Source organism: Homarus americanus, unplaced genomic scaffold, assembly GCF_018991925.1.
Source record: "Homarus americanus isolate GMGI-L3 unplaced genomic scaffold, GMGI_Hamer_2.0 scaffold18703, whole genome shotgun sequence".
NCBI lineage: Eukaryota > Metazoa > Arthropoda > Malacostraca > Decapoda > Nephropidae > Homarus > Homarus americanus.
In genome coordinates, this window is record NW_024749779.1 from 2,545,963 (window position 1) to 2,571,301 (window position 25,339).

At 38.6% G+C, this 25,339-nt stretch overlaps 1 protein-coding gene across 1 annotated transcript; it reads right to left on the reverse strand.

Moving 5' to 3' along the window:
* Window positions 1-19,193: 19,193 nt before the first annotated feature.
* On the reverse strand, window positions 19,194-22,330 carry LOC121853877. Its single transcript, XM_042348254.1, has 2 exons — window positions 21,204-22,330; window positions 19,194-20,433 (listed from the first exon to the last, which is right to left on the reverse strand). The coding sequence occupies exons 1-2, from the start codon at window positions 22,276-22,278 to the stop codon at window positions 19,712-19,714; spliced, it is 1,797 nt and encodes a 598-aa protein (XP_042204188.1). The 5' UTR covers window positions 22,279-22,330; the 3' UTR covers window positions 19,194-19,711.
* Between the last annotated feature and the right edge of the window lie 3,009 nt (window positions 22,331-25,339).

Genomic DNA, 25,339 nt, shown 5'->3' on the forward strand with positions numbered 1-25,339 from the left:
GTGGTGTAATGGCCAGCATGCTCGCCTCGCAAGCGAGGAGACCCAGGTTCGATCTCCGGGCAGAGTGAAACTATGGGCAAGTTTCTTTACGCCATTTGCCTCTGTCTACCCAGCAGTAATTGAGGACCTGGATGTTAATCGAGTTGCAGATCTTACTCCGGGGTAATGGTTAGCCAGTGCAGTTGGCGAGTTGTCCGGTCTTCTCTGACTATTCCTTGACACTGGGTCATGCAGCTCGTTAACTCAGGGTGTGGTTGTTGTGTTGGCGACAAATTCCGCCGAGGTGGCCCTAGGGCCGGCCAACCTCGGTACACGAGGGGCAACCATTATTATATGTTATCTGTAGGAGTGTATGGAAGTGCGGGCTTGTCGAGGAAGTGGGAGTGTTGGTGGTGTTCATCTGTCTGTTTATGAATGTGTATGCGTGTGTGTGTGCAGGCGAAATCGTATGGGCGTGCGGGTGAGCTGTAACATGATCTTAGTTCTGCCTTCAGCACCGCGTGTCATGCCCTCACACTTCCCGCATTGACCCACACCTTCACCATCTCTTGACACTCATATCAAGTTTCACATATCAACAGTAATATCACTAAAAACTATATAAACATTGTATTTTGTGTGTTTAAGTTTATGAATGTTTTAGAATGATGAACAGGACATTTGTTTCCTTAAGCTTCCTGCAAATAGAAATGTTTCAAATAATTATTTGATAAAAGTAAAGGTTAATTTCCTATTGTTATCGGATTACATCGTGAGACAACTAAGGTTGTTGTGGGTTATATTGTACTGTCCCTTCTGGCGTGTCCAGGGATTTTATATGTAACAGCAACTAGTTTTAAGCTATTAATAATTTAATTTTTTTACATCATAAATACTTACATATCTAAATTAAGACTATGTACCCATGCAATGAGAATAATAATAATGTTAACAGAAGCAGAGCGGAGGTTCCCATGTCTGTACTCAGTAATCTGCGGGCGATCCATTGTGCAGGCAGCCTCCGCGCCACCACACCACTGACACTAAACCACTTTAACTTGTCACAACCCACAGCTCTTAGTCAAGCCTCTCAACATACAAGCCTCTTTTTTTTTAATCCCTGTCCCTTCTTTTATTAATTATTTCTCTACTTTTTTCAGATTTCGTTTTGCAATGTTCCTTTTCATCTATACAATTCTTTTCCAGTGTTAAAAAGGTTATGTTGCTTGCCTTTCTCCTCATTTCATAAAATCATACAGGAATCGTTTACCCAGGAGACACAGTCAGCCATAACCAAGCGTTGCCTAATAATGCAAAGTAACACCCTGGCTCAGACAAAGTTGTACATCTTAAAACTTATTATTCCTTATAATCTAACGTTTCGCTTATCGCAGTTACATCATCCGAACAATCTACAGAAAAAAAAATGTTGTACAAACTAATGAAACACAAGTATGGATATTAAAAAAAAAGGAAACGATTAAAACTAATTTAAATAATAAAATCCAAATCATGACTGGAGAAAAGTTGAACTATTAAGTTAAATGCAGTTAAGATGACAACAATCAGTTATGTCAAATTAATTATAGAGGTACAGTTTTCAAGGAGCCGACCACGAAAAGCACAGTTGATCAAATGACTTTATTTTTGGAGATATATATATATATTTTTTTTTTCCTGTTTTCATGAGGCAGGGGTCGATTATGCACATCTTCATTGTCTTAGCTGTGACCGGCACGGACAGTGAAGGAGGAGTCTAATATAGGGTGGTCATGACTGTTGTTCCTGATCACGTAATAAAGTGGTTTGGAGAGCAGCTGCCTTGTTCTACATGTTTGTACCTTTTGTTCGCATAATGTGTACTAAAGCTCCTCTTAGCTTTTTCATACGCTTAGAAGAATAAAAAGTAGATGACTGATTCCCTGGGTGTTACAAGGGAATATTTGTATCTAATTACAGTCTTTTATCCGAATTTTATTATATATATTTGTATTTGATAATCTCGAAGAATGTGTGATTAAATTTTATTTGCATCTGTCGGTTGCATTTTCCGTTTGTGCTCAATTACATGTCAGCTATCGTCTGGGTGACAAAGGAGGGGTCAGTTTAACCTACAACAGGAAGCGCAGTCACTAGTCATGGTGTTGGTTAATGCTAAACGTGTGAATAGTTAAGGAATGTAAGGATTAACCAGTCGCGATTTTTTTTGGTAAATTGTTAACCAACTAGATCTTATGAAAGCTCACTTCTCTTAAATTTGAACATGAACAATCTCAAAGAGGGAAGGCATTATTAATCCTTTGCAGGGCAGGGTAGGGCGGGGGTTTCTTTCAGCTGAATAAAATCGTCTGGCGTTAACCAGAATAAAATATCTAAGTGCACCACTGCCCTACAAAAGGTTAAGTGATAGAAGTCACAGCTAACTAATTTGGGAACTAGCATTTATATTTAAACACACACACACACACACTCAGTCTGGTTATAGTAGAGGAAGAGAGAGAGAGAGACACGTGACCAGGGGAGAGGCTGCTGGTGGAGCTGTCACCGGCAGCTCCACGCCACGTGCCTCCCTCTGGGGGACCCCGCCTGTAGGGGGCCTCAAGAGCAGGGTCATGAGGGGAGAGGACCTGGCCAGGAGAGACCTGGTGAGGGGACCTAGGGAGATAACTGGTGAGGGGACCTGGGGAGATGATTTGGTAAGGGGACCTGAAAACATGACTGGTGAGGGGACCTGGAGAATTAACCTGGTGAGGAGACCAGGGAAGATAACCCGGTGAGGGGACCTGGGAAATCTGGGGAAATATCTTGATGAGTTGACCTGGGGAGATGAACTGGTAAGGGGTACCTATGAAAATAACCTGATGAAGAGTACCTGTTGAGATGACCCGTTGAGTTGAACTGGGGACGATGACCTGGTGAAATATCCAAGGGAAAAAAGAAACCTGTTAAAACCTGTTAGGAAAGCCTTGGGTCTTTCTAATAGAAGAGCCTTGGGTCTTTCTCATAGAGGAGCCTTGGGTCTTTCTCATAGAGGAGCCTCAGGTAATAGTTCAACGGAGATCAAAGTAAAGGTGCTTAAGATAGCCAGGTAATCCCCCTCTTATAACTGTAGCAGGGAACCGATTTAATTTCCTCAGTGTAAATATTTCTAATGTTTTTCTTCTTCAGTCATTTAGCTATTTATTGTATCATTTTTCCCCAATAGTTTTCGAAGATATAAATTTTTTCATTTCCTTAAAACCATTTATTATTAATAATAATAATAATAATAATAATAATAATAATAATAATAATAATAATAATATTATTATTATCATCATCATCATCATCATCATCATCATCATCATCATCATCATCATCATCATCATCATCATCATCATCATCATCATCATCATCATCATCATCATCATCATCATCATCATCATCATCATCATCATCATCATCATCATCATCATCATCATCATCATCATCATCATCATCATCATCATCATCATCATCATCATCATCATCATCATCATCATCATCATCATCATCATCATCATCATCATCATCATCATCATCATCATCATCATCATCATCATCATCATCATCATCATCATCATCATCATCGTCATCATCATCATCATCATCATCATCATCATCATCATCATCATCATCATCATCATCATCATCATCTCGTCATCATCATCATCATCATCATCATCATCATCATCATCATCATCATCATCATCATCATCATCATCATCATCATCATCATCATCATCATCATCATCATCATCATCATCATCATCATCATCATCATCATCATCATCATCATCATCATCATCATCATCATCATCATCATCATCATCATCATCATCATCATCATCATCATCATCATCATCATCATCGTCATCATCATCATCATCATCGTCATCATCATCATCATCATCATCATCGTCATCGTATTATATTATTATTATTATTATATCATTATTATTATTATTATTACATCCTTTTCTAAATATCCCAATGCTACTTCAATTAGAATGTCTTTATATGTTTCTTTTTGACGAACAGATTTTAAATAATTCCACCCACCTTGTCTCTGGCCTCCCTGCCACGGAAAAAAGCCAACCTGTTTTGTCACCTGAACATCCTTTAATAAATTTCACATATTACATAATACTCGTGATATTGCCTTGGCCTATTTTCTTCATTAATATCCACTGAGAAGATCGAGATAAAAGAGAATAGTAGAATAGGAGAGAAAGGTAATAATAGATGAAAGAGTAAGAGTGAGGTATCGAGTTTTAGGATAATGCAGAGAGAGAGAGAGAGGAGAGATGAGAAGAGATGGGAAGGGGCCGGGGGGGTGGTGTAGAGGAAACGAAAGAATTAAGATACGGAAAAAAAAACTCCCGAGAAAAAGAAACGATAAACACACCTGAGTGAAAGCATAATATATACATTACAAACGACACACACACACGCACACACACACACACACACACACACACACACACACACGGACCTATAAGCTCCTCTTCCTCAGATCACAAGTAAGTTTTTCTCCCACAAGTCAAGGTATAAGAGTTCCCAGGGATGTGTGACAACTGTTTACTGTCACGACTCTCACCCTCACCAACAGACAATGACGGACAAATTATACGAGCGATTAGTTCCATGCTGGGTGTAATTGGGTAGCTGCCTAGGGGTGTAAGGGGAAGGGGGAGGGGAAGGAGGAAGAGTAAGAGAAGGGAAGGATGGACGATGAGTGAGGTGACAATGAGGAGGGTGAGAAAATGGACAGATATCAGAGTTTGTTTACAATGTGTGCTGCTACCTGTTACGTTGGTCGTGTACTGAAGGAGGAGTAACGGGGGCCAGAAAGAGAGAGAGAGAGACAGAAAGATGTCATTCATAAAAACCATAATATGATCTTGGAAAATATATATTGACATAGACTGAACCTAACCAAGAACTTAATACTCTTATTCGTATTTTTTATTTTATAGAGAAACTTAAGTACAGGTATAGTAATTCCTTGTTATAGCACTGATAAAAAAGGTTAATTACTATATCATGTTTAATTATTTTCCCATTATTTTAAACATTTCAAGGCCCTTAACCTCGATGTGACATTTAAATATATCTAAAAGTTAATACGATGTCTCTAAACTGCTGAGAACCATGATACAATAGCACTGTAATAGACATGATATAATAGCACTGTAATAGACATGATATAATAGCACTGTAATAGACATGATATAATAACACTGTAATAGACATGATACAATAGCACTGTGATAGACATGACATAATAGCACTGTACTAGACATGTCACTTTACTCAGCTCTAATTCACATCTTCCACCCGCTAGTAGCCGTCTGTCTCATCTTTATTCATTGTTTCACACACCGTCAACCACAGTGCATGGATTATAAATAAATCGCTGGAGAGTACGAAAGGCGACCGTGTGTGTGTGTGTGTGCGCTGGGAACCTCCGACCAAAGTACAAAAACAAACAAAGGATTTCTCGCCAAATCTCCTCCTCTGTTCCGCAGGTCTGATGGCTCCTTTCATACTGTATGTTTTTACTGTTAACTTTCTAACCCGAGTTCCCCGTTGCCATGGAAAAGTAAATTTGAAACCGTGAATTTGTATCTCTTAAACTGTACATTTTACTCGAGACTTCTTAACCAAAAAATACTGAGGGCATTGAATAAAACTAAAATATTATCTCAAAAATATATCAGCTAAGGATTTTTCGTGTGGTAGTTCTTGTTGATTAAGTCATTTTTGGGTAACTCATCGTGTATAAAATTCCATATTCAAATTCGTCCCACACAGCGCAGGTGGTAGTTTACTGAGCACCCTCTTTCATTCTGTGTTTGACGAAGCACAGAAGCATTATACAGCGCCCAACAGGTGAAGCATGTGGAGTTCATGTTTGTCTTCTTTGACTTTGACGTCGGGTGAGAGAGAGAGAGTGCCTGAAGGGCCATTGGTTTTGTTAGCAAGTTACATGTAGTGAAGTAAGCATATGTGTATATAGGGAGGATTTCCTGTACAATTCACCTGTTTATGGCAATGAAGGGTAGATCTATATTAATGTCAAATGTCTGAATTATCATTAGGGGGAAAGATATTTGGATGCTGAAATTAAAATATAAAAAAAATCACGAAAATTATAGGGTTGAATTATGTAAGTTGTTTACAAATATGAATAGAGCCTTTTGAGGACAACAGTTGTAAAGGCATCTGCAGATGAACACATATCTGGCTTAATATTTATTTGTTGTATAGTAAATAGTTAACAATAAAAAAAATAAGTTAAAATTTCCGAGTATGTAGAATGCTGTTTGTTTTTTGTTTCAAGTATTTGCGGTTAAGATTATTAGCACCGTCTAGGTATATACAGTATAATTCGTACATAATGAAGTTGGTTTATGCATTTGTGGAAACTTTCTTTTTATATACCAATACACTGAATATTCACATATATTCACATACAGTCATATATATTTAGGTAAAATAAATTAGTGTTAAAAGAAAATATGACAAGCACATATTGTTTTTAGTTATATAAGGTTTCTCATCAAAAGACAAAAATACGTAATATGTGATGTAAGTCTGTAGAAGTGAAAGAAAGTTTTCAGTAATGTTGATGCAGAGAAAAACAGAAACACCAAACACAGGATCATGCTGGTCATACAATAATCACAGTGAAGCTATGAAATAATGCAACCCAAAAATAATGCAATAGGATGATGATAAATTCTGGACGTCACAATAAGTCGTTCACACACCAGCGAGAATATTGAAAACCAACACTTTAATCATTGGACAAGAAATGTGTTTTAGAGGTGAATGAAAATATACCTACCTCAGTAATATGTTTAAGCTTACAGTATGTTCAAGCTTATAGTATGTGCAAGCTTATCGTGTATTCAAGCTTATAATATGTTCAAGATTCTAGAAATACATCGTTAATTTTTCAGCTTCAAATACAGTGTGCTTATCTTCATGACGTTTACTGATCACCATAGCGTAAGGCAGTAAATTAAGTTTGACTACAACACAACGAACGAATTATTGTACAGTATACGTTGTTATTGTATTTTTTTGTATTCCTGTACCGGATGCGTTTATTCCATTTAAACTTCAATAAACAATCGAATTCTGGTACACGGTCATCCCAAGTTTGATATCATTGTTTTCCTTTTTTTTCCTAATACATGAAATCACCATCGTATCATTCTGGAGAAATATGCAGTAGAAAAAAAAAAGGTCCGCGTGACGTAACAAGGCATTTGGACATTTTAAACAATTTGATCAGGTGGAATTTGGTTTATTGGAAACTTGTGGAGAGGGATTTTCTTTGGTGAGCTTTCATATGATATGTGATTTTATCTGGTGGAAAACTGGATTATTTTTCAGGTCGGGTTTTTTTTCCGATAGGATGATGTTTAGTGAGATTCTATGCAGTGAGAAGTTGATGAAATTTTTTCCTTTGAATACGAGGTTGGTGGTACTATATTCGGTGAGAAATTCCCTGGTGAGATTTTGTGAGTGTCGGAGATAAGAGAGAGGGTAGGGTAGGGTTGGGTAAGGTAGGGTAGGGGAGGACGGTCTAGGAGGGAGGGGGCTGGCTCTTGACGCGACAATAAGTCATGAATATCAATGAATGTTGTGAGGTAGACACACGACATCAGCTCACACACAGATAAGAGAAACGTGTGAGGTACTTACTATTAATATCCTCGTGTTCTCTGGTAAACAAATTATGATTGGAGTATTCTAGGCAAATATTTACGTTAATATGGTTGACACGCACATAATTTGTACAAAACCACCAGATTAATTATGCCAACGTAATTATTTGAATAAAGTTATTGTTTTACCTTGAAGAGTTTCAGCTGCCAGGGTTATAAAACATAGGTCTCAATACTTAGATTTTTACCTGTAACAACATGACCAACAACGGAGTTTGAATATCACGACAACTTACAATACTGTCTCTACTGACGACACATTTGTTTACTTTTAAAGAAATTGGCAGCCAAACAAAGGAACTCATTAGCTGTTTAAAGTTAAGAATCGGGAGGTCAACACTAATACGGTCACTCAGCATCTTTGTAATGTTGAGGGATAGTTGGTCTATTATTCCTTTGCTTTCTGACGCAGAGAAATTGTTCTGTTTGTAAATCTATACCTCGATGGAATAGGGTTCATATAATAGTAAAATTATCCCAGTTATCTCGTTATCTTTCCAAATTTCAGCTAGAATAGGTTTAGGTTAGGCTATGTTAGATTAGGTTAGATTAGATTAGGTTAGGTAAGGTTAGCAATGACACTATTCATTTATATATTGCATTATGTTTATTTACGAGTACATGATCATCTCTATGTGCAAGTCAGTTTGACATTTTGAAGAAATGTACTAAAATGTTCGCTAGGTCGCATTTAATCCCTACAACGCATGTGTGTTTGTGTGTCTGTCTGTGTCTTAGGTTTATTAACATTTCGAGCCCACTTATTAGCAAGTCAACAGCAGCAGCACCACACCACCAAGGAACCATTCACTGAATCACGGATCTTATCTTCAAACCGCTCTGTTTTTTTTTCTTAAACGGCGATTGAAATCTAAACAATAAGTTGTAAAGTTTGTATACACGCGCCACCCCCCTCGCGGCTATCAGGACAAGTCATCTGCCTCGATCCCTCAATGGAAGGTATCGATCCACCTTTAATGTTCCCGCCGTGGTATCCGAACCTCTTATTATCGTTCAGCCTTGCGATCTTTGCTTGTCTTACCACTGTAAACAAACCGACGCCATTATGACTTTATTCTTTTATTATCGACATCGTTTATTCGTTTATCAGCACAAATAATACGTCATACTTATATCAGATAGTGAATGGGACAATTATCTTCGAAGACGTAATTTAGGAAATGAGACAAATTAACTGCGTGAGAAAAGAAGGAGCAATGACTTGAAATCGAATGAGAGCAAGAGGGAATAAGAAGGAAATAAGGAGTGAATCCAATCGAGTGAAAAGTCTCCGTGGAAGTAAAAGAGATAATAAGAGTTAGTAAGAGTAAATAGAGCCAAACAACAGTAAATGAGAGGTACTTAAAGTCAGAGAGTAAGAGCGAAACCGAATGAAAATGAAAAGAGGAATGAAAAAGCAGTACAAGAGAGAGAGAGAGAGAGAGAGAGAGAGAGAGAGAGAGAGAGAGGGGAGTGTCAGAATGTGGGAAAGTGTTTGTTGTGGTTGAGTGGTTGGTCTTGATGTACACCGTGACAAATCTATTTAGCCACCCCACTTACCCTAGGCTCCCCCCCCCTCCTCCCCTTCCTCTGCTTTATTGTGGGAATATTTTAGACTCCTGTTTGTTAGGGGTTTGAGTGTGTGTCTGGGGGTGGGTGTGGGCGGTGGGCAGGTGGGCGGGTGGGTGTTGAGATGATGGGGGTTTGTGGACATGTACTGTATATGTATTTTGATGCACAATGACCAGAATGAAGAGGAAAATTTAAATTATTCCTACATTAATTGTTATTCCTTTATTTACTCCGAGATATACTTATTCTCTGTCGTTTTGTACAATACCTGAGGGTTATGCTTTACTGTCATTTACGCTCACCCCTGTTCCTTGGATCTTCATTCCCTTCCTCATTCCATTCTTCCATCTTCCCTTTGGCATTCCCTTTTCTTTTCTCCTATCATTTGTCTCTGGATTAAACCCTTTTTTTTTTTACTAAAACCTTTTCTTCTCTATTCTCTCAATATGTTTATTTCTTCTTCACAACAGTCTCATTATAGTGTTGTACTGAGTGGGAAATTTAAACTTGCCAAATGCTCAAACCTCTTGACTATCATTATCAATACCTCCCGTTTCCTGTTACTGTAAAATAAAACGCTTTCTATTTCCCACATTTAATTTCTACCTTGATACAAATAAATTCCTTCATTATTGCAACTCTAATTTCCTTGGTGAGTGTAAACCAAATGTTTTCTAATTGTAAACCTCTTTTTTTTTCCATATTGAACAAAACTTTATCCTGTATCTTGTGTTATTATTTTATTCAAAGGCTAATTCAGGTTCAACTCTTAATTTCTACTTTACTTTAAACAAAGAGGTTTTTTTCGTTCAATTCTCTATTTTTTATATTATTAATGTTAGGTAAAAGTTCGTACACTCTTATGATTCCACCTCCCGCGTTCTGGTTTACTGGCAAATAGTGACACTGACAACGTGGTTACTGACACTGGTACTGTAGTTGGGTCGAAGGCGAAGCCGTTGTCGTAGGTGTGTAGTGAGATGCCTTGACCGTGATACTTAATGGAGAGAGGACACGCTGTCTACTGTCTAGACATCGATGATCACCGGGCTGATGGAGTTGGTCTAATCACAGAACACACACGAGGTTTCGTCGTCATCTTCTGTAAAATGAACATCATGCATCTGGAATATTGCTATGCAGTCATAAACAGTGATGCAACCTTAAGGTGATTCCAGATTCTCAAAGGCTTATAAGTCATTTATTCCCAAGCAAGTGAGATAGAGGAGAGATAGAGAGCATCTAAATGACCCAAGACTTTCCTGTAGCTGTGTGTTAATCATCTTGAGAGGGAAAGAAAGTATGAAAGCCTTACAGAATTTTGAGAATCTAAGGCCTTAAAAAAGTATATTTGTGTCAAAGTTTTCTATTTCATCAATACATAAGAAGAGTAAACCGACTCATGATAAATTTCTCCTGATTGACGTTTCTGTACAGTAATGTTGTCGATATTGTTGCATCTGGTCTTATAACGCTACCTGTATTACTGTTCCAATAGCTGACTAACTGAATGAGTGACTGACTATTACTGGGGAATTTATCCCATCTTATCTATATTATGAACTACCTTGCTGTTATCACGGTGTTTATGTTACATCTCTGTCAAACGGTAACAACAATACTAGGAAGTGTTACAGTATGAGTACCAGGAATGATGATGGGAGTACTGAATTGGTTACATCAATAATAAATAAAATATATCCAAAGTTCCAAACAAGGTGGCTATAACAGTGCTAGGAATTTTATAATATATTTTGTGAAATTATCATCATTGGAGCACCAAGAAACTAAATAACACCTCTGTAATGGGGCTGCAATGGCTAGTACAATGCCATCAATGTAACGCCAATCTTCCCTATCAAAAGGTGGTCATGTCTTCTGCTGTATGTCCTCATCCATCACCCCTTATTACCACGCTTAAGAAGATTTGATACTATAAAATATATCCTGAGGCAGCCACCAATATCTAAACTCATGATATGTGAATTAAATGCAACCCACGAGAGAGAGAGAGAGAGAGAGAGAGAGAGAGAGAGAGAGAGAGAGAGAGAGATTAAATTCTAATAAACATTTCAGTAATTAGAAACCTGCAAAATTTGTATCAGATTCGGAAAAGATTAATTCCATCCATTGACTCACTTAATTATCCCTACAACTGTATAGAATAAACGTACGAAAAGTGAAATAGGTTCCATAGGCTCAGAGTACTGGTAGGGGCAGTGTCGATACAACACAGTGTACGTATACTAATCCTATGGGTATCAAGGAACTAGTGTGTCCGGTACTGTACTCCATCACCTTCACCACCTATTTATATATGGGTGGATTGGGTTTGCCCTGGGCGTTAACAAGTAATTTTTAGGAGCAGAAACAACCTTTATATTCACTCAGCTGTCGGACCCCAGAATAATCGTCTAGATATCGATAATGGTAAAACAAATTGAAAAAAGAGGAACTCAATTTTGAATTCAACGCTTCATAAATCACTATAAAGGACATGTTTTCCCCTTATAAAACAAGATGTGACTTAAGTGATTTTTTTATCACCTAAAAGCGTACCTGTAGAGGTATCCGAGGTAGTAGCTGGAGGGTAGGCGTCAGTTGCAGCAGCTTTTGTATCAGGGTTGGTAGTTGTGGTGATGGTCGTTAACGAAGATTCTATGGTGGTTACCTTTGGTGAGGTGGAGTTAATTTGGGCAGAATTTGGGGTGTTGGTTGTGGTAGACTGAGGGATGGTAGACGTGATGATAGTTTCAGGAGGAGCAGTTGCTAGATCAGACACGGAGATGCTGTAGCGCTGTCGACAAACATATACACACAAAAATTACCAAATATGTAATGTCTCAATGTTGTTCGTTAGATACTATGATATATTGTAATGTATTGTAGTATGCCTGAATAACTGGTTCCTGGGCTGAATTGATTAATTTTAGTGCCCTGTTTCTCTTGAATAGTTTAACAAAGACAATAGTTATATCTTGTTTATCTGCATCGTACTTGACCTGGTTTATACACGGAAGTGGTCCAGATAGCGTCTCTGGGACGAGAGGTCACGTGTAGGGTCAACTTGGGGTCACTCTGGGGTGGGGTCAGGAAGCAGGTCACAACTCCAGCCTCTTGGCAAGTGGCGAACACCTCGACTCCTTTCTGACCTGCCCAGGCCGCACACTACAGAAACAAGGTCAACAAGTGAGTGTGAGACAGTCCATATACAAGGTCATCAAATCAGCTCATAATGTCTCACGGGTAGGGGCGCTGAGCGGCTGAAGAATACACAAATTCATCGGATCAGTAATCAGTGATTACTAATCACTATCAAAGAGTCCAAACAACGATCCCAGACCAGGTAGACTACACACTATGTCGATGCCACTGATGCCACATCCACCCAAATCCCGGAACCTTAATCTCATCGAGCACATCTGGGCAGAAATCATCTCATTAAAACCGAACCAGAGGTAAGAATCCTTTTATTTTTAACTGTGATATCTGACTGTTGAATCAAGCCTAGATATACTCTTAAAAACCTTAGTCGTTGGAGAGTGCTAATACCTACACACACACACACACACACAGAACGTTACAGTAAAAGGAGCTTCAATGGCTTTTTTTAATCACGTCATGGTGTTAGCCGCGTCTAGTTCATCCTTCCTTCCATCGTTCTTGGCTTTTAACTTTCATCGTCTTTTTGGTGTTTACGCTTGGACTCTAGTCAACTCTTATTTTAATTCCTATCATTTTTATAATTGTTTTTAAAATCAATGAAGCTTTATGACTTATTTATTTTACTAGTTTCATGATATTATATATCTTTGTAAATTACATGTAAATTACAGGTGGTAGAGGATTTTTATCTTATTTTTTTTTTACTATGTTCCTCGGCTACCACACTATAATGGTACTCTACTATATTTTCTGTGCTTCAAGAACTCAACCTATAAACTCTTACATTCACTTTATATACACAACACAAAATCTATCCCAAATTAAGACACCTACAATAAATCTTCCATTAACGGTTAATATTAACTGTAACATTATATTTCAACAACTCAAGTTCATATGTAGGTTTTCACAGATCATGCATTAGATATGAACCACTATGTAAGAAGAAAAATGTATCTGTGTGTGTGTGTGTGTGTGTGTGTGTGTGTGTGTGTGTGTGTGTGTGTGTGTAACTGCTAAGATCATTTAGTTTCGGCCTGGTTACTGTTAAGTACTCTATTTCTCTTTGCTGATTGTCACTTGGGAGATTTTTTTATTAGGAATATTGCCAGACTTGACGTAATTTACCACTTCCATTCTTCTTAGGTGTACAGGTATGTGTATGTGTGTGTGTTAAGGTCTCTTTAAGGGTTTGTTGTGTTTAATATTGACTGTTTATTTCGTGTTTGTGGTTATTTTTGTTGATATATAAATCTTAATTTAATAGCCTCTTTTAATATCTTGAAATTTACTTGACCTAGTGATCTGTGTGAAGGTGATGGGATTGAACTGAGAGTGATTACTAGATATGGCATAACTCTCAAGGTAGTCACAGGATGAGCGTTAATTTTATCGTATTAATGCATTGTATTGTGTCATATTGCTGATGGAAGGATCAATATTTTCTTTGGCTAAGAAAAAATATTTTTTGTTATCGGCTATGAATGCAGCAAACGAGGTAGTCATTATAATGATGAAGGAGCTTTTACAACTGACAGGGCGCCTTGGATGACACACGTGACAAGCTGTAAATAATAGAAGGCTGTCGCTTGTGTATTGTGGGTTGGTTATGGATGATGGAAATATGAATAGAATGGTTCCACCTGAATACCCGAATACTTATATATATATATATATATATATATATATATATATATATATATATATATATATATATATATATATATATATATATATATATATATATATATATATATATATGGAAGTATTAAATGGAGTACTCGGCGTTGACCGGGTTTGTATTTGACGAAGTAAAGTTGACATATTCATACAATTAAGAAGATAAGAGTGGAAGCTCACAGAATAGGTCCGTCCTTGACCACAATTAAATTCACAATTCAATGCACGTGCAAATTTCAGCTCTCTGTTAAAGACTGTGGTCGTACACAGACCCTCTACCACCAAATTTAGGTGTTTTTTAATATTCTCGGGGCTATTTACAAAAACAACCCAAATTTCATTTCTAACTTAAAAACTGTGGCCGTGCATAATACGGGGATGGGGGCCGACGACTGGGGCCAAGCCTCAAAATTCCACCTTCAGAATACTTCTGGTAAAGGTTGATAAGATAAATATTCCCTGTAACTGAACATACTGTATAAGCTAAAACACACACAAATAAAAGTCCAAATGATTTTGTCTGTTGTAAAATGAGCGTTCTGGCATCCATGCTGAATGTTTTGTTCGACAATTTATTTATTTTTTCATCGTTTTTAGGGTTATTAACCTGAATTTTACTGAGGGTTTGGATTATAATGTGATTGATTTGATTTATAGTGGTGCTGAGTAGGAGGGTGATTTTCTATGTTACGTAAATGCTGGGGCTGGGCCTATGTCTGGCAAGTTGGTAGTGGGCGTTAACGGCGAGGCAAATTTTACATACTTTATGGCTCCTGGCACACTTTACCCAGAGCCAGCCCCAAAATTTCCACCTTCTGGGCGTTTCTGGGGTACATGCTCATCTCCATGCCGTATTTCATCTCATTTCTTCAAAATTTCAGCCGTGCATAGTGGACACACAGACAGACAGTGCACATATACAGTATACCTTACCTGAATCTCAGACACGAACTTGTACTCCTCCCACACATGGCCGGGCAACACGCCCACACCCACCCCCAAACGCTGGTACTTTATGCTGAGGCCATCCACCACACCCATGCCCACTATCAGCAACAGACTCTGCCACGCCTTCTTCAGATTCTTCCACGCCATCTCCTCGTTTATCTGCATCTATACCTTTTGTCAAGGAAAGCAATTGATTGATATCATCATGTTATTTTCTAACACGCAGGTAACCAATAAGAATCAAACACGAAAAGCGTCAAACGTTTTCGTGATTATTTACCTCCATAGGAAATACAGTTGGACTCCCTGGAGATGTAAATAGTCGCGTAAGAGCTTGGATCTTTTCGTGTTTCTCTTTCCTTGTGGTTACCTGGTTATCATAATTATGTATTGCATGTCTGATCTTTGTGCATGTATATAGAAGGTATATATCATTGTCACTACCGCAGTTCAGACTTGGCTATCATGGCACTACTGCTGCTATATACCGATTGAGGCTTTTGTGCTACAACCACTGTCCATATCCTGCAGCTATGGCACTTCCCTTTCTAAAGCTTAAGACCTCAGTGCCACTACCTCTGTAAAGAAGATGAAGCTTGGCACTATCCTTTGAGACCTCAGTGCTGTTACCACTGTTTGCACGGTACACTCAGAGAACTTGCGAGAGACCGTCTGACCTCCGTGGACACTGAATGCCACTACCACTGACATCGTCGACAGTGCCAGCCAGCGTCACGTGGTTTTATTGATCTTCCTTCACCGACCACATACGCCTAGAAGAAAATAAATAGAAAAATATAGAAAACACATGAAAGATAAAGAGAAGAAGAGAAAGGTAGAAGAACGAAAAAGAGAGAAACAAAAAGAGAGAAGATATTACAATGAAACTTTAGTCACCCTTAAAATATTCTTCGGAGGCCTCAATGGAGCGCTGAATCCCCTCCTCCCATTTTTGGAAGCGGATCTGGAAGTCCTTGTTGGTGAGGCTGGAGAACACCTTCTGCGACGTGTCCTGAATCTCTCTTCTGTTCATGAACTTCTTCCCCTTGAGGTTCAACTTGAACTTCGGAAACAACATGGCATCTCAGTGGCCCCCCACCCTCCATACTCTCCAGATCAGGCCCCCTGTGACTTCTGGCTGTTTCCGAAGCTCAAGTTGAATAGTTTTTGGATAATTTTTGAGTCTGACCCGTGTTATGTTCAGTCCTTCATCAAATACTAACCCACGTACTAGAAACTTCCAAGGAATAGTTTAAAATCAATGGCCTCGTGTCGTAGGTCATATCTTAATGGAATAGTTATTCATAAATTTTATTCAAAGAAAACCAAAACACGATACAATAATGTTACAGAAAACGACTAAATGGAGAAACTACAGTATCTTATGATAGGGATTTTTCGATGGTCATATTTTGTAATCAAGGGCAGATCCGAGGAGGGTTAGGGGGTGTGGACCTCCGTTATAATTTATATTTTTAGTGTAAGTGAACGTCATTGTAACATCATTATTTCTTCCTAATACCCACCTTCTGAAAATTATGGATCCACTCTTGGTAATTATGAACTAAATAGACTATTTCCGCTTCGCAGGTTCAAAGACATACACAGTAATAAAACAGTACTTTACTGTTTCATGCATGTCCTATGTTTTTTTTAACCTTATGTAACTTTAAGCAGGAATCTTACTTTTTGGTGATCTAAAATACGAAGGTGATTAGCCTGTTGTTGGGTATTATTGATGGTTTTACCTGTACTAGCTCACCCTGATATCACTAATGTATTAATAGTGTACAAATTTGGATTGGTGTGATCTTCAACCTCGACTCTCGAAACACCCAAATCCTACGTTATTTCCTCGTCTAATACGCGCTACATCCTGAGGGCGGCGTTTTCGTCCTGCCCTTCAGACAGTGCTCCTGCTAAGTTCCACCCTGGTCCTGTGACTATTTCACAATATTTTCCGATACTCTTAGCAACTACGAGCAAGAAAAATACTTAACGCTTGTGTCTTAACTCAAGAAGGCAGATATAAATAAATCATTCAGTTCTCAGCAAGGGGGTGTTCTCTCGTTCAAAAAAGTAAATGACGATTCAAATAAAGCAGAGGCAAGTGTTCCGCTTTTTTATAAAAGAGCATTTTACACTTTGAAGAAGTGGATTGTTTGATTGAATTTTGTAAAGGTTGATAGGAAAGATGTAGAAGCCTTAAACTTCGACGATTATAATGTAGAGATGTAGTTTGAAAAGGTGATGGCACCACAATATATTAAAGACCTTAAAGCTCGGATTCCACTCACATGGTAGCGGTAGCAGTAGCGTTAACGCCAAAAATGGATCATATTGAAATGTACGGTTGTTTCCATTGGCACGGTTGCGTTAGCGTTTTGCGTTTGCGGTACATGTCAATCTCTCCCTGTAGCGATTGAAAACACAACCGCGTGGAAACGGGCGAGGAAATCCCACACTGTGACGTCACTATCCCTGTGTTTGCTCTCCTTACCCAGCAAAATGCCTCGAGGAAAAAACCCAGCTTTCTGTCGAGGAGACTGAAAATTTGATTTATATAATACCTAGCAAGTGTTATTTCATAACTCATTAACCATCAATCTTTATATATCAGGTTGCGAGATCCATACATTTTTGACATAACTATTCTAAAATAAAGGTTCATGGTATCAATAAAAGGATCAATGGAATACAAATTTTTGTGTTACTTAGTATTTATCTACGGTTCCTATTATTTTCTATTCATAAGCATGACTCACCTTATACATATGGCAAGTCGCTGCCTTGGGCAAATGACTTCTCTGTTCCTGCAGTGTTTCACCGAATCCTTCTTAACCAAGGAAAGAACATGTGTGAGCTGTTGTCTGCTTAGACGAAAATATTCTTTGAAATTTTCTTCGTCCAAGCTCAGGTCTTTTACCAGAGTACTGTAGGGTTCATATTTGGTCCGATTCAGCAGCAATCTATGAACCCACCATCTATGTTTCTTTGACCGTTTTTCCTTTGATTTACGCATGATCTTATACAAACCCAGGATGTTTAATAGCAAATCATCTTGTTCATATAAGGTTCGTAGCTTCGATGCACTAGGAGCCATCTTCCCTGTCCTGTTCCCGCTAACAGAAAGACAGCTACATGCAAATGGAAATAGGGGTCTCCGTTTTTCAGGGCAATTTAACGCAAACGCATATATGGAATCCAAGCTTAAGACTGATTCAGGAAACAAATATCAACTTGACTATTGATGTAAACACAGTAATGCCGTTTCTGATTGGAAGTTGCTCGGTGCAGTAAATTGTTATTCCGATTCTAAAATGCTCATGGTAGTAACATTTTGAGAAATGGTATGAGTCTGTGAGTACATTGCAAATATAATATGTAATGCTTTAAAAGTTTTCCTGAGAAATAATGGCTTAGAAGATCTTCAAAGGCTTAAAACACCCGGGACTAGCGATGTGCCTGCATTGATTAGCGTAAATAAAATAATAGCCCTTCAAAGTTATTGGTAGAAATTTCTCATTTGCTTTTTATAAGATGCATTTCTCACTCCTTGCAACTTGCCTAGTTTCATGCTGCCAGTGAATGGTTGCAACGAAACCTAAATTTGTTACCTTCCCGTGAAAGTCATTATGAGGAACTCAACACAGGGCCACGGTCGACATCCATCAGCTAAATCAAGAAAGGATGAGAAAAACTAGATCGGTGAGTGAAGTTATAGTTCATTCAGGCTGCTAAGTTGTCCTTCCTCTCACCCCTAAAATTCCTAAATCAATGCCTTATGAGGGATCACACTATAATCATGGGTGACAGCAACGGATTTTAAGATTCCCACAATGTATAAGTTATCACACGGTGCACTCTGGCTGGCCTGGTTTTGATTGTAATGTACACTTCTTTTTTTTCTCATGGAAGTCATATATTTTGAACATCACATTACCTCTCTCAACTTTGCCTCTACTGTTAATGCATATTTTGTCTCCGTCAGAGCTACCATTCAGTAAATAAATTTGAAAGTGACAAAATTTTATTAACGTTCATTACATATCAAGATACTGTAATTTTAAATCTTTAGACAATGTGCTTCTAATCTCTATTATACATACAGTATATATCACAGTCGGAATCCTTATATCCTAATTAACCCTACAGTGAATACTTGTGTGGGAAATATAAACATTCAAAGTTTCTTTAGTTCGTTATGTTGTGGAAAACCTCCTGAGAGATGCCAGTCACTAAACTATGTTCTTCACAGGTAAACACTATATTGGACTTCTTATCTGTCAAAAACAACCGAACTGATTTTTGTTGGCTGGTAAGATTTTTTTATTTTTTATTTACACAGTAGAGTTACCCCTTTCTCAGCCTTTCTTGTCTTCACAGCTGCATATTTCTAAGATTTATTTTTACTATGATATCACTAGAATTTTTATTTTTGTGTGTGTGTGTAAATCGTGAAGTTAAATTTCGTGATGAGAACGACGTTATATATATTCAGATAATAGATCGACTTGGGGCCTTGGTCCTTCTCCTGACAGCATGATGCGCGCGGTCTCTGGAGATCTCGGTAAAAGTTAGATTAACGTAACAACTATTGTTAATTTTCACTTGCTTAAAATCACAGCTGTCCAGAAGTAAACAGTGAAGAAGAGGACGACCATGGGGAGGCCGAGGAGTCTGTACCTCTGCAGTAACTTGAGAGAGACCGACTCTTGCTCAGGGACGCCAGTTGTTACCGTCACATTCCTTTTATTGAATATCTTATTTTTGGGTCCAGGCCTGTCAACGAACACATGTATCATGATGTTGATGAAAAGGATGAAGATGATAAAGAAAAACCAAATGTCGATGAGTTTGATGGAGGCCGTTGTGGGCAGGGAACGAGACATGTTGGCGAAGAGTGTGTAGAGGACAAGCAGTGTGGTGAGGGACATTATAGCCCTGACGTTGAGAGCTTTCAGGTCAACGAATAGCGTCGCCCAACTCACTATCAACAACATAGCCGAGGGAATAAAGTTTGAAAACACAACAATACCCTGACGACGATGTAACTCGAACTCAACGCTAAGCTGATTACCTCCAGAGGCTCCCCCAAACGCAACCCATTCAATAGTGTATTTGGACAGCTCCCTGGGCCCCATGTAGGTAGCGGATCCGTTTTCAATAGAGAGTTTGACGTAGTCTTCGTGTTCCGGGGGCAGCTCCAGGTCGATGCTGCACACCTGGATGTCGAAGGGGTAAGCGTAGAGCTCAAAGTAGCAGGTGACTCTCGCTGTGTAACGCTGGATGAGAGAGAGTTTGTTGGTCTCTCCCGGATACACTAGATCTGTTGAATCACAAGAATCATTATTAACAAAGGACTCCTACCATACTGAGTCTATGAGAATATTAACATAAAACATTGAAAATTAGAACACAGATAAGTTAGCGTTGATTCATTACAACTAAGTTTCTATAAGTATGGAAATTATATTTGATCTGGGAATATATGCAAAGGGATGAAACTCAGCATTAAATAAATAAAACATCATTTAACGAATTTAAAGATTCTTTTCACAAAATATCCCAACTGAAAATCTTTATCCTAGTGATAAAAATTATACAGATACCAAGTCTGCTATAAAACATCGCATTATATGTAATTCACGGAAGGAAAATAATGATGGAATATACACATGTGTAGATCACTATTACACTCCTTAATCGGTACAGAATCCACACGAAAATTTATAATTCTGTATCGTCAAGGAAATACAACCAGACCAGCTATTTGCAATTTAAAATTAAGTTGATACATTAATAAGTTGTTTATTTTAACCTATATGTTGCATCTGTTTCTTAGAAGACTAAATCTTTATTCATCCAAGTAAGGGCAACTTTGACTCGATGTAACACATGGCAACAGTTGTGGAACTCTAGTCTTATAGTTCACATTATTCACGGTGTGTCTTCTCAGAATATATGGATGTTATTCAATTCACTGTGAAGGTCGATGTGTGTGTGTGTGTGTGTGTGTGTGTGTGTGTGTGTGTGTGTGTGTGTGTGTCATCAGTTGTAGCAGATACCATACCAAGTAGCTGAGTTGTTTCCACTCACCCATGTCAACATTGTTGAACTGAGGTAAGGTGGCGTTTTGGGCGGACCTGACCATGAGATTTTCGTTAAGCAACTGTTTTTGGCCACCCTCCAAGTTCACCAGCTGGTAGCGTGGTTTCCACACTTTCTCGGCGTCCGCATTTGTCAAAATAGTGCCGTTCTTCTTCTCATTTAAGTGTCGTAGCCTTAACCTGTCGTCCGTCCAGGTGAGGGTGAGGCGGAACTCCAGTGTGATGGCCATATTGATGTCGTCGACTTCCGCGATGCGAGTGATAGTTAGTCGTGGGACCAGTATAAGGACGGATCCTCCCGGTCCCGGGGGTGGCAGCTCCCTTTGCAAGTCGTCCACCAGCTCTACGACGCCGCAGTCCACCTCATCGCTTCCGTCAGGGCAATCATAACGGAAGTTACAACGCAGATAAGGTTGGATACAGTCCCCAGTGTTACAGGTGAAGAGATGATCTGCACACGGAGCTAAGCTAAGAAGTACAGTAGTGTCCTCGGCCTTACCACACACCTCCTTTGCAACTTTCCAAGAATGCTTTCCAACTGGGTAATTTTCTTTTCCTGTGAGCAAGGCCCACATTAGTGTCGTGTTAGTCACCGTGTCAACTAGTAACCATCTTTTATTTGTTGCACCCCATATTATCACTTTGTCATAATATCCACGAAAGTAGGGACGGTCATTGATGTGCTTCTGAATCCTAAACCTCATTCGGAATTTGGAATCGAAGCATAAACCGCGGAGGTATAGAAAATCAGTAGTCTCCAGGTAACAGCCTGTACATCTTTTATTCGTGCATCGATCTCCATCCCAGAATCCATCAGCCTTCATTGAAGCACACGTGTAGGACGACCCGGCATTGATTAGGGGAAATTTGAGGTACGTCAACCTCTCGTTCGTGTCTAAACTCCTCCACACTCCGTCTTCTGCATCGTCGGTGATACCTATCCACATCTTCCAGGTGGCCGTAGGGACACACACTTCCTTGAAGAGCGAGAGCTGCTGCATGAGTTCCTCATTATCAGATTCAGTCGTTGGGATTGCCAGGGTGGCGTTGACCCGGCGACACATCCTGCTTGCCTCCTGTACCGTTCGCTCCTCAGGAAATATAACATTGTTCTGCAGGTTTCTGAGAGAGGGGAAAAAAGGTAGCAGTTATAAATTAACCAATATAGTTATAAAAAACATTAATTTAACTCAAAATTTAACAGCGCTAAACAATGAAATGGTAAATAATTATATAACAAATATTAACCAGATGGAGTCTTACAGGATACTTGTGAGCATTGGATACCGGTAAGTAAGAGTCTACAGAATATTAATGAGAAGAGAGCGAGTGTGATCCTTAAGAATACTTACTGGCAGAGGCTGGAGAGATTCTGCCAGTAGTCCTGCACACCCACCACCTCCAGCTGGGCAGTGTCGGAGGAGAAGAGGTTGCCGTGCCCCAGGACCTCACAAGCTGCCATGTCCCGCACCTCCCATGGTAACAATACTCGATCCCATAGCGATATCTGAGTCAGGTCCCCCCGGAAGATCTATAAAGGATAAATGATGATAATGAAAACAGGGATCTCAAGAAGATTAAGAACCCTCTTTTATTTCACCTAATATTAAACACAAAATGCTGAATGTAGTTAGGTTAGGTTGTTCTGTACATTAAAGGTTAGTATAACATCATTTAGACGTATACAAGTAAACATAACTACACTAGTGGTTGAGATGTGAAGCAGTGTGTGTATGTGTTTGTGAATAAGTCGTATTTGTAAAAAAATGAAAGCTAATTGTTTTCATACTTTGTAATGATCATATACGTACATATTAATACTATTAGCCTCAAGTCCTTTTTATGATTTACAAATATTAATTAGATGCAAGATGTTTTTTTCCTTTAAGCGTTGACTTTTGAAACAACAGCACCCATTCTTCAAGTGAGGCTGGACTGACCTAAACAAGTAGAACTGATTTTTAGAGTGTAACAGCTTCTCGGAATTGGCAACACCAAGCAGGAGTTATTATAGGTAAGGCCTTGACGGCATTGTTAACTATTTCGACAACCCAGTAAACAATATTGCTTAAGAGTTCATTCTTTTTTTAGACGCTGATGATGTCATGGCCAATACATTTCGAGACAATGAAGGAATAGAGATTTATTATATTAGGTAAAAGTTCGCTTGGATTAAGTAAGGTTAGTTAGACGGGTAATGAAGAATATCATTTATAGTTCGTGTTACAATTATCTAACGTAACAATCAACACCAATATTCCTGGGTGTTGATTAAATTCGTTTGCGACTAATCGGTAAGGGGCGTCAGGCCTTTACTTTGGCCTTGAGCCGCCCACCACATGCCTCTTTATTCTAATGTTCATCCCCATTACTCGTACTTCTAATTGGTATTCCAGGGTATCCATATTTATTGGTCCAATCTCATATGTTTTTCTAAAGACCTTCAACTTCCTAGTCTTAAAACCGAGTGATCTTACGGCCCAAGGATCACTTTGTGTTTCCCGAACAATTGCCTCAGCCACCGGTTTGCTAGGTCTATTATGATAGGACTAGTTGCTTGCATAACATATATATATTCTTATTTATTTTTTATTTTTTTTAACTCTTACCTGGTGTTTGTCAAAGCTGCCTCCCAGACTGTCTTGCTCCTGACCAAACACGAGGGTGCCGTTCATGAGGCAGGGCCACGACCCCACCAGCGCCCCTTTATGCACCTCCTGTAGGAACACACATGGTGTAAGATAACACATGCAATACAGACTCTAATCCTCAGATTATCAAAGATCCATGTAAGGTATTCTTTCTAGGAGTGAAAGTAATTGTCTCCTTGACCACCGTCTCTATGACCGAACTATCAGTCAGTGATCTAGAGCTATCCCAGTGATGATAACGACATAGTAAAAAGAATGATAATGCAAGACAAGGAGTAAAATATGAGATTACTATCAGCAACTTTTACATCTTAATAGCTAGTGACTCACACACTTGTCACGGAAGGAAAATAATTTATAGTAATAACAGCAAAAATGGTTATATGAATCTCACTTGTCAAAACTCGCGCAGTATTTTGTGGAAATGATAAATGGAGCTTGGATTTTTTTTTAAAAGGTGAAGCTTTTGCCATCCAGTAGGAGGTGTAGTCTTTACCTCTCCTTCCCAGTAGAGGGTGTAGGTGTCAGGACCAAAGACATGACAGACGTGGTGCCACTTCTCAGGGAATACGTCCCAGGGAGGGAGGCCACTCTGTTCCTTGTTCTTAAACCAGGTGTCGAAGTACCGCTCGCTGTTACCTGCGACGTGACAGAAATGTGATTTGACCTCTTTGTTACATATCAGTCTTATCTCTTGTCTAACCTAGTCATAGTGCTATGCCATTCCTGTGACTAAGTATTTCGACAACGACCCGTAGGTAACACGGCCTTTAAAAACCTGTGTCCAATCGGCAGGCGCGCCATTGTTGTTCAGATTTCCCCCCAATTTATGAATACGTACTTGTATAGCCTTATTATTCGCTTGTCAACGGGCTTTACAGAAAAATTGTGTCGAAGATAATCTTAATTTTCTTAAAACATCTTAGTGTTCATTTTCAGAGGGAAACAGAGGGCTATATACAATTTTAGCCATACAGTATACTGCTTTGCACCTTGCATACACAGGAAATATAAAGTGACAAGTGCTTCATCTGCATTAAAACAAATACGCATTGGTCTAAAAATATAAATAATATTTTTAGTTACACTGGGATAATGTTGCAACTGTGTCTAACCAAGTTTAGTTTATCAATCATCTTCGCAAACTCCTAAATTGACAGTATTGTACCACGCGATATTGCGAATTTTGGATATATCCGCCAAAAAAAAAGAAAAAGATAAAAATAATAAGTAATATCGTAATTTTTTGCGACAAATTTATTCTTTCCATTATAAACTAAAAAAATCGTAATATCGTAAGAAAACATAAAAATTTTGGTGAAACTAACTAGATTAGTTACTTATGCCTGAATTTCAATATTTTCGTTTTCTCCATCTTTTTCGTCAATATAGATTTTCGAGTGCTTTCTCTCAACCAATGATGCAAAGAACTGGTAAGATGATTAAATATCACAATATATGAGCTACAATTACT

What these genes read in the sequence shown, in the direction of transcription:
- LOC121853877 (XM_042348254.1), bottom strand. Translation starts at nt 22,278, where the DNA reads ATGTGTCGCCGGGTCAACGCCACCCTGGCAATCCCAACGACTGAATCT. An exon ending in GTTCAACAATGTTGACATGG is followed by an intron (nt 20,434 to 21,203) that starts GTGAGTGGAAAC and finishes GTGATTCAACAG; the next exon opens with ATCTAGTGTATCCGGGAGAG.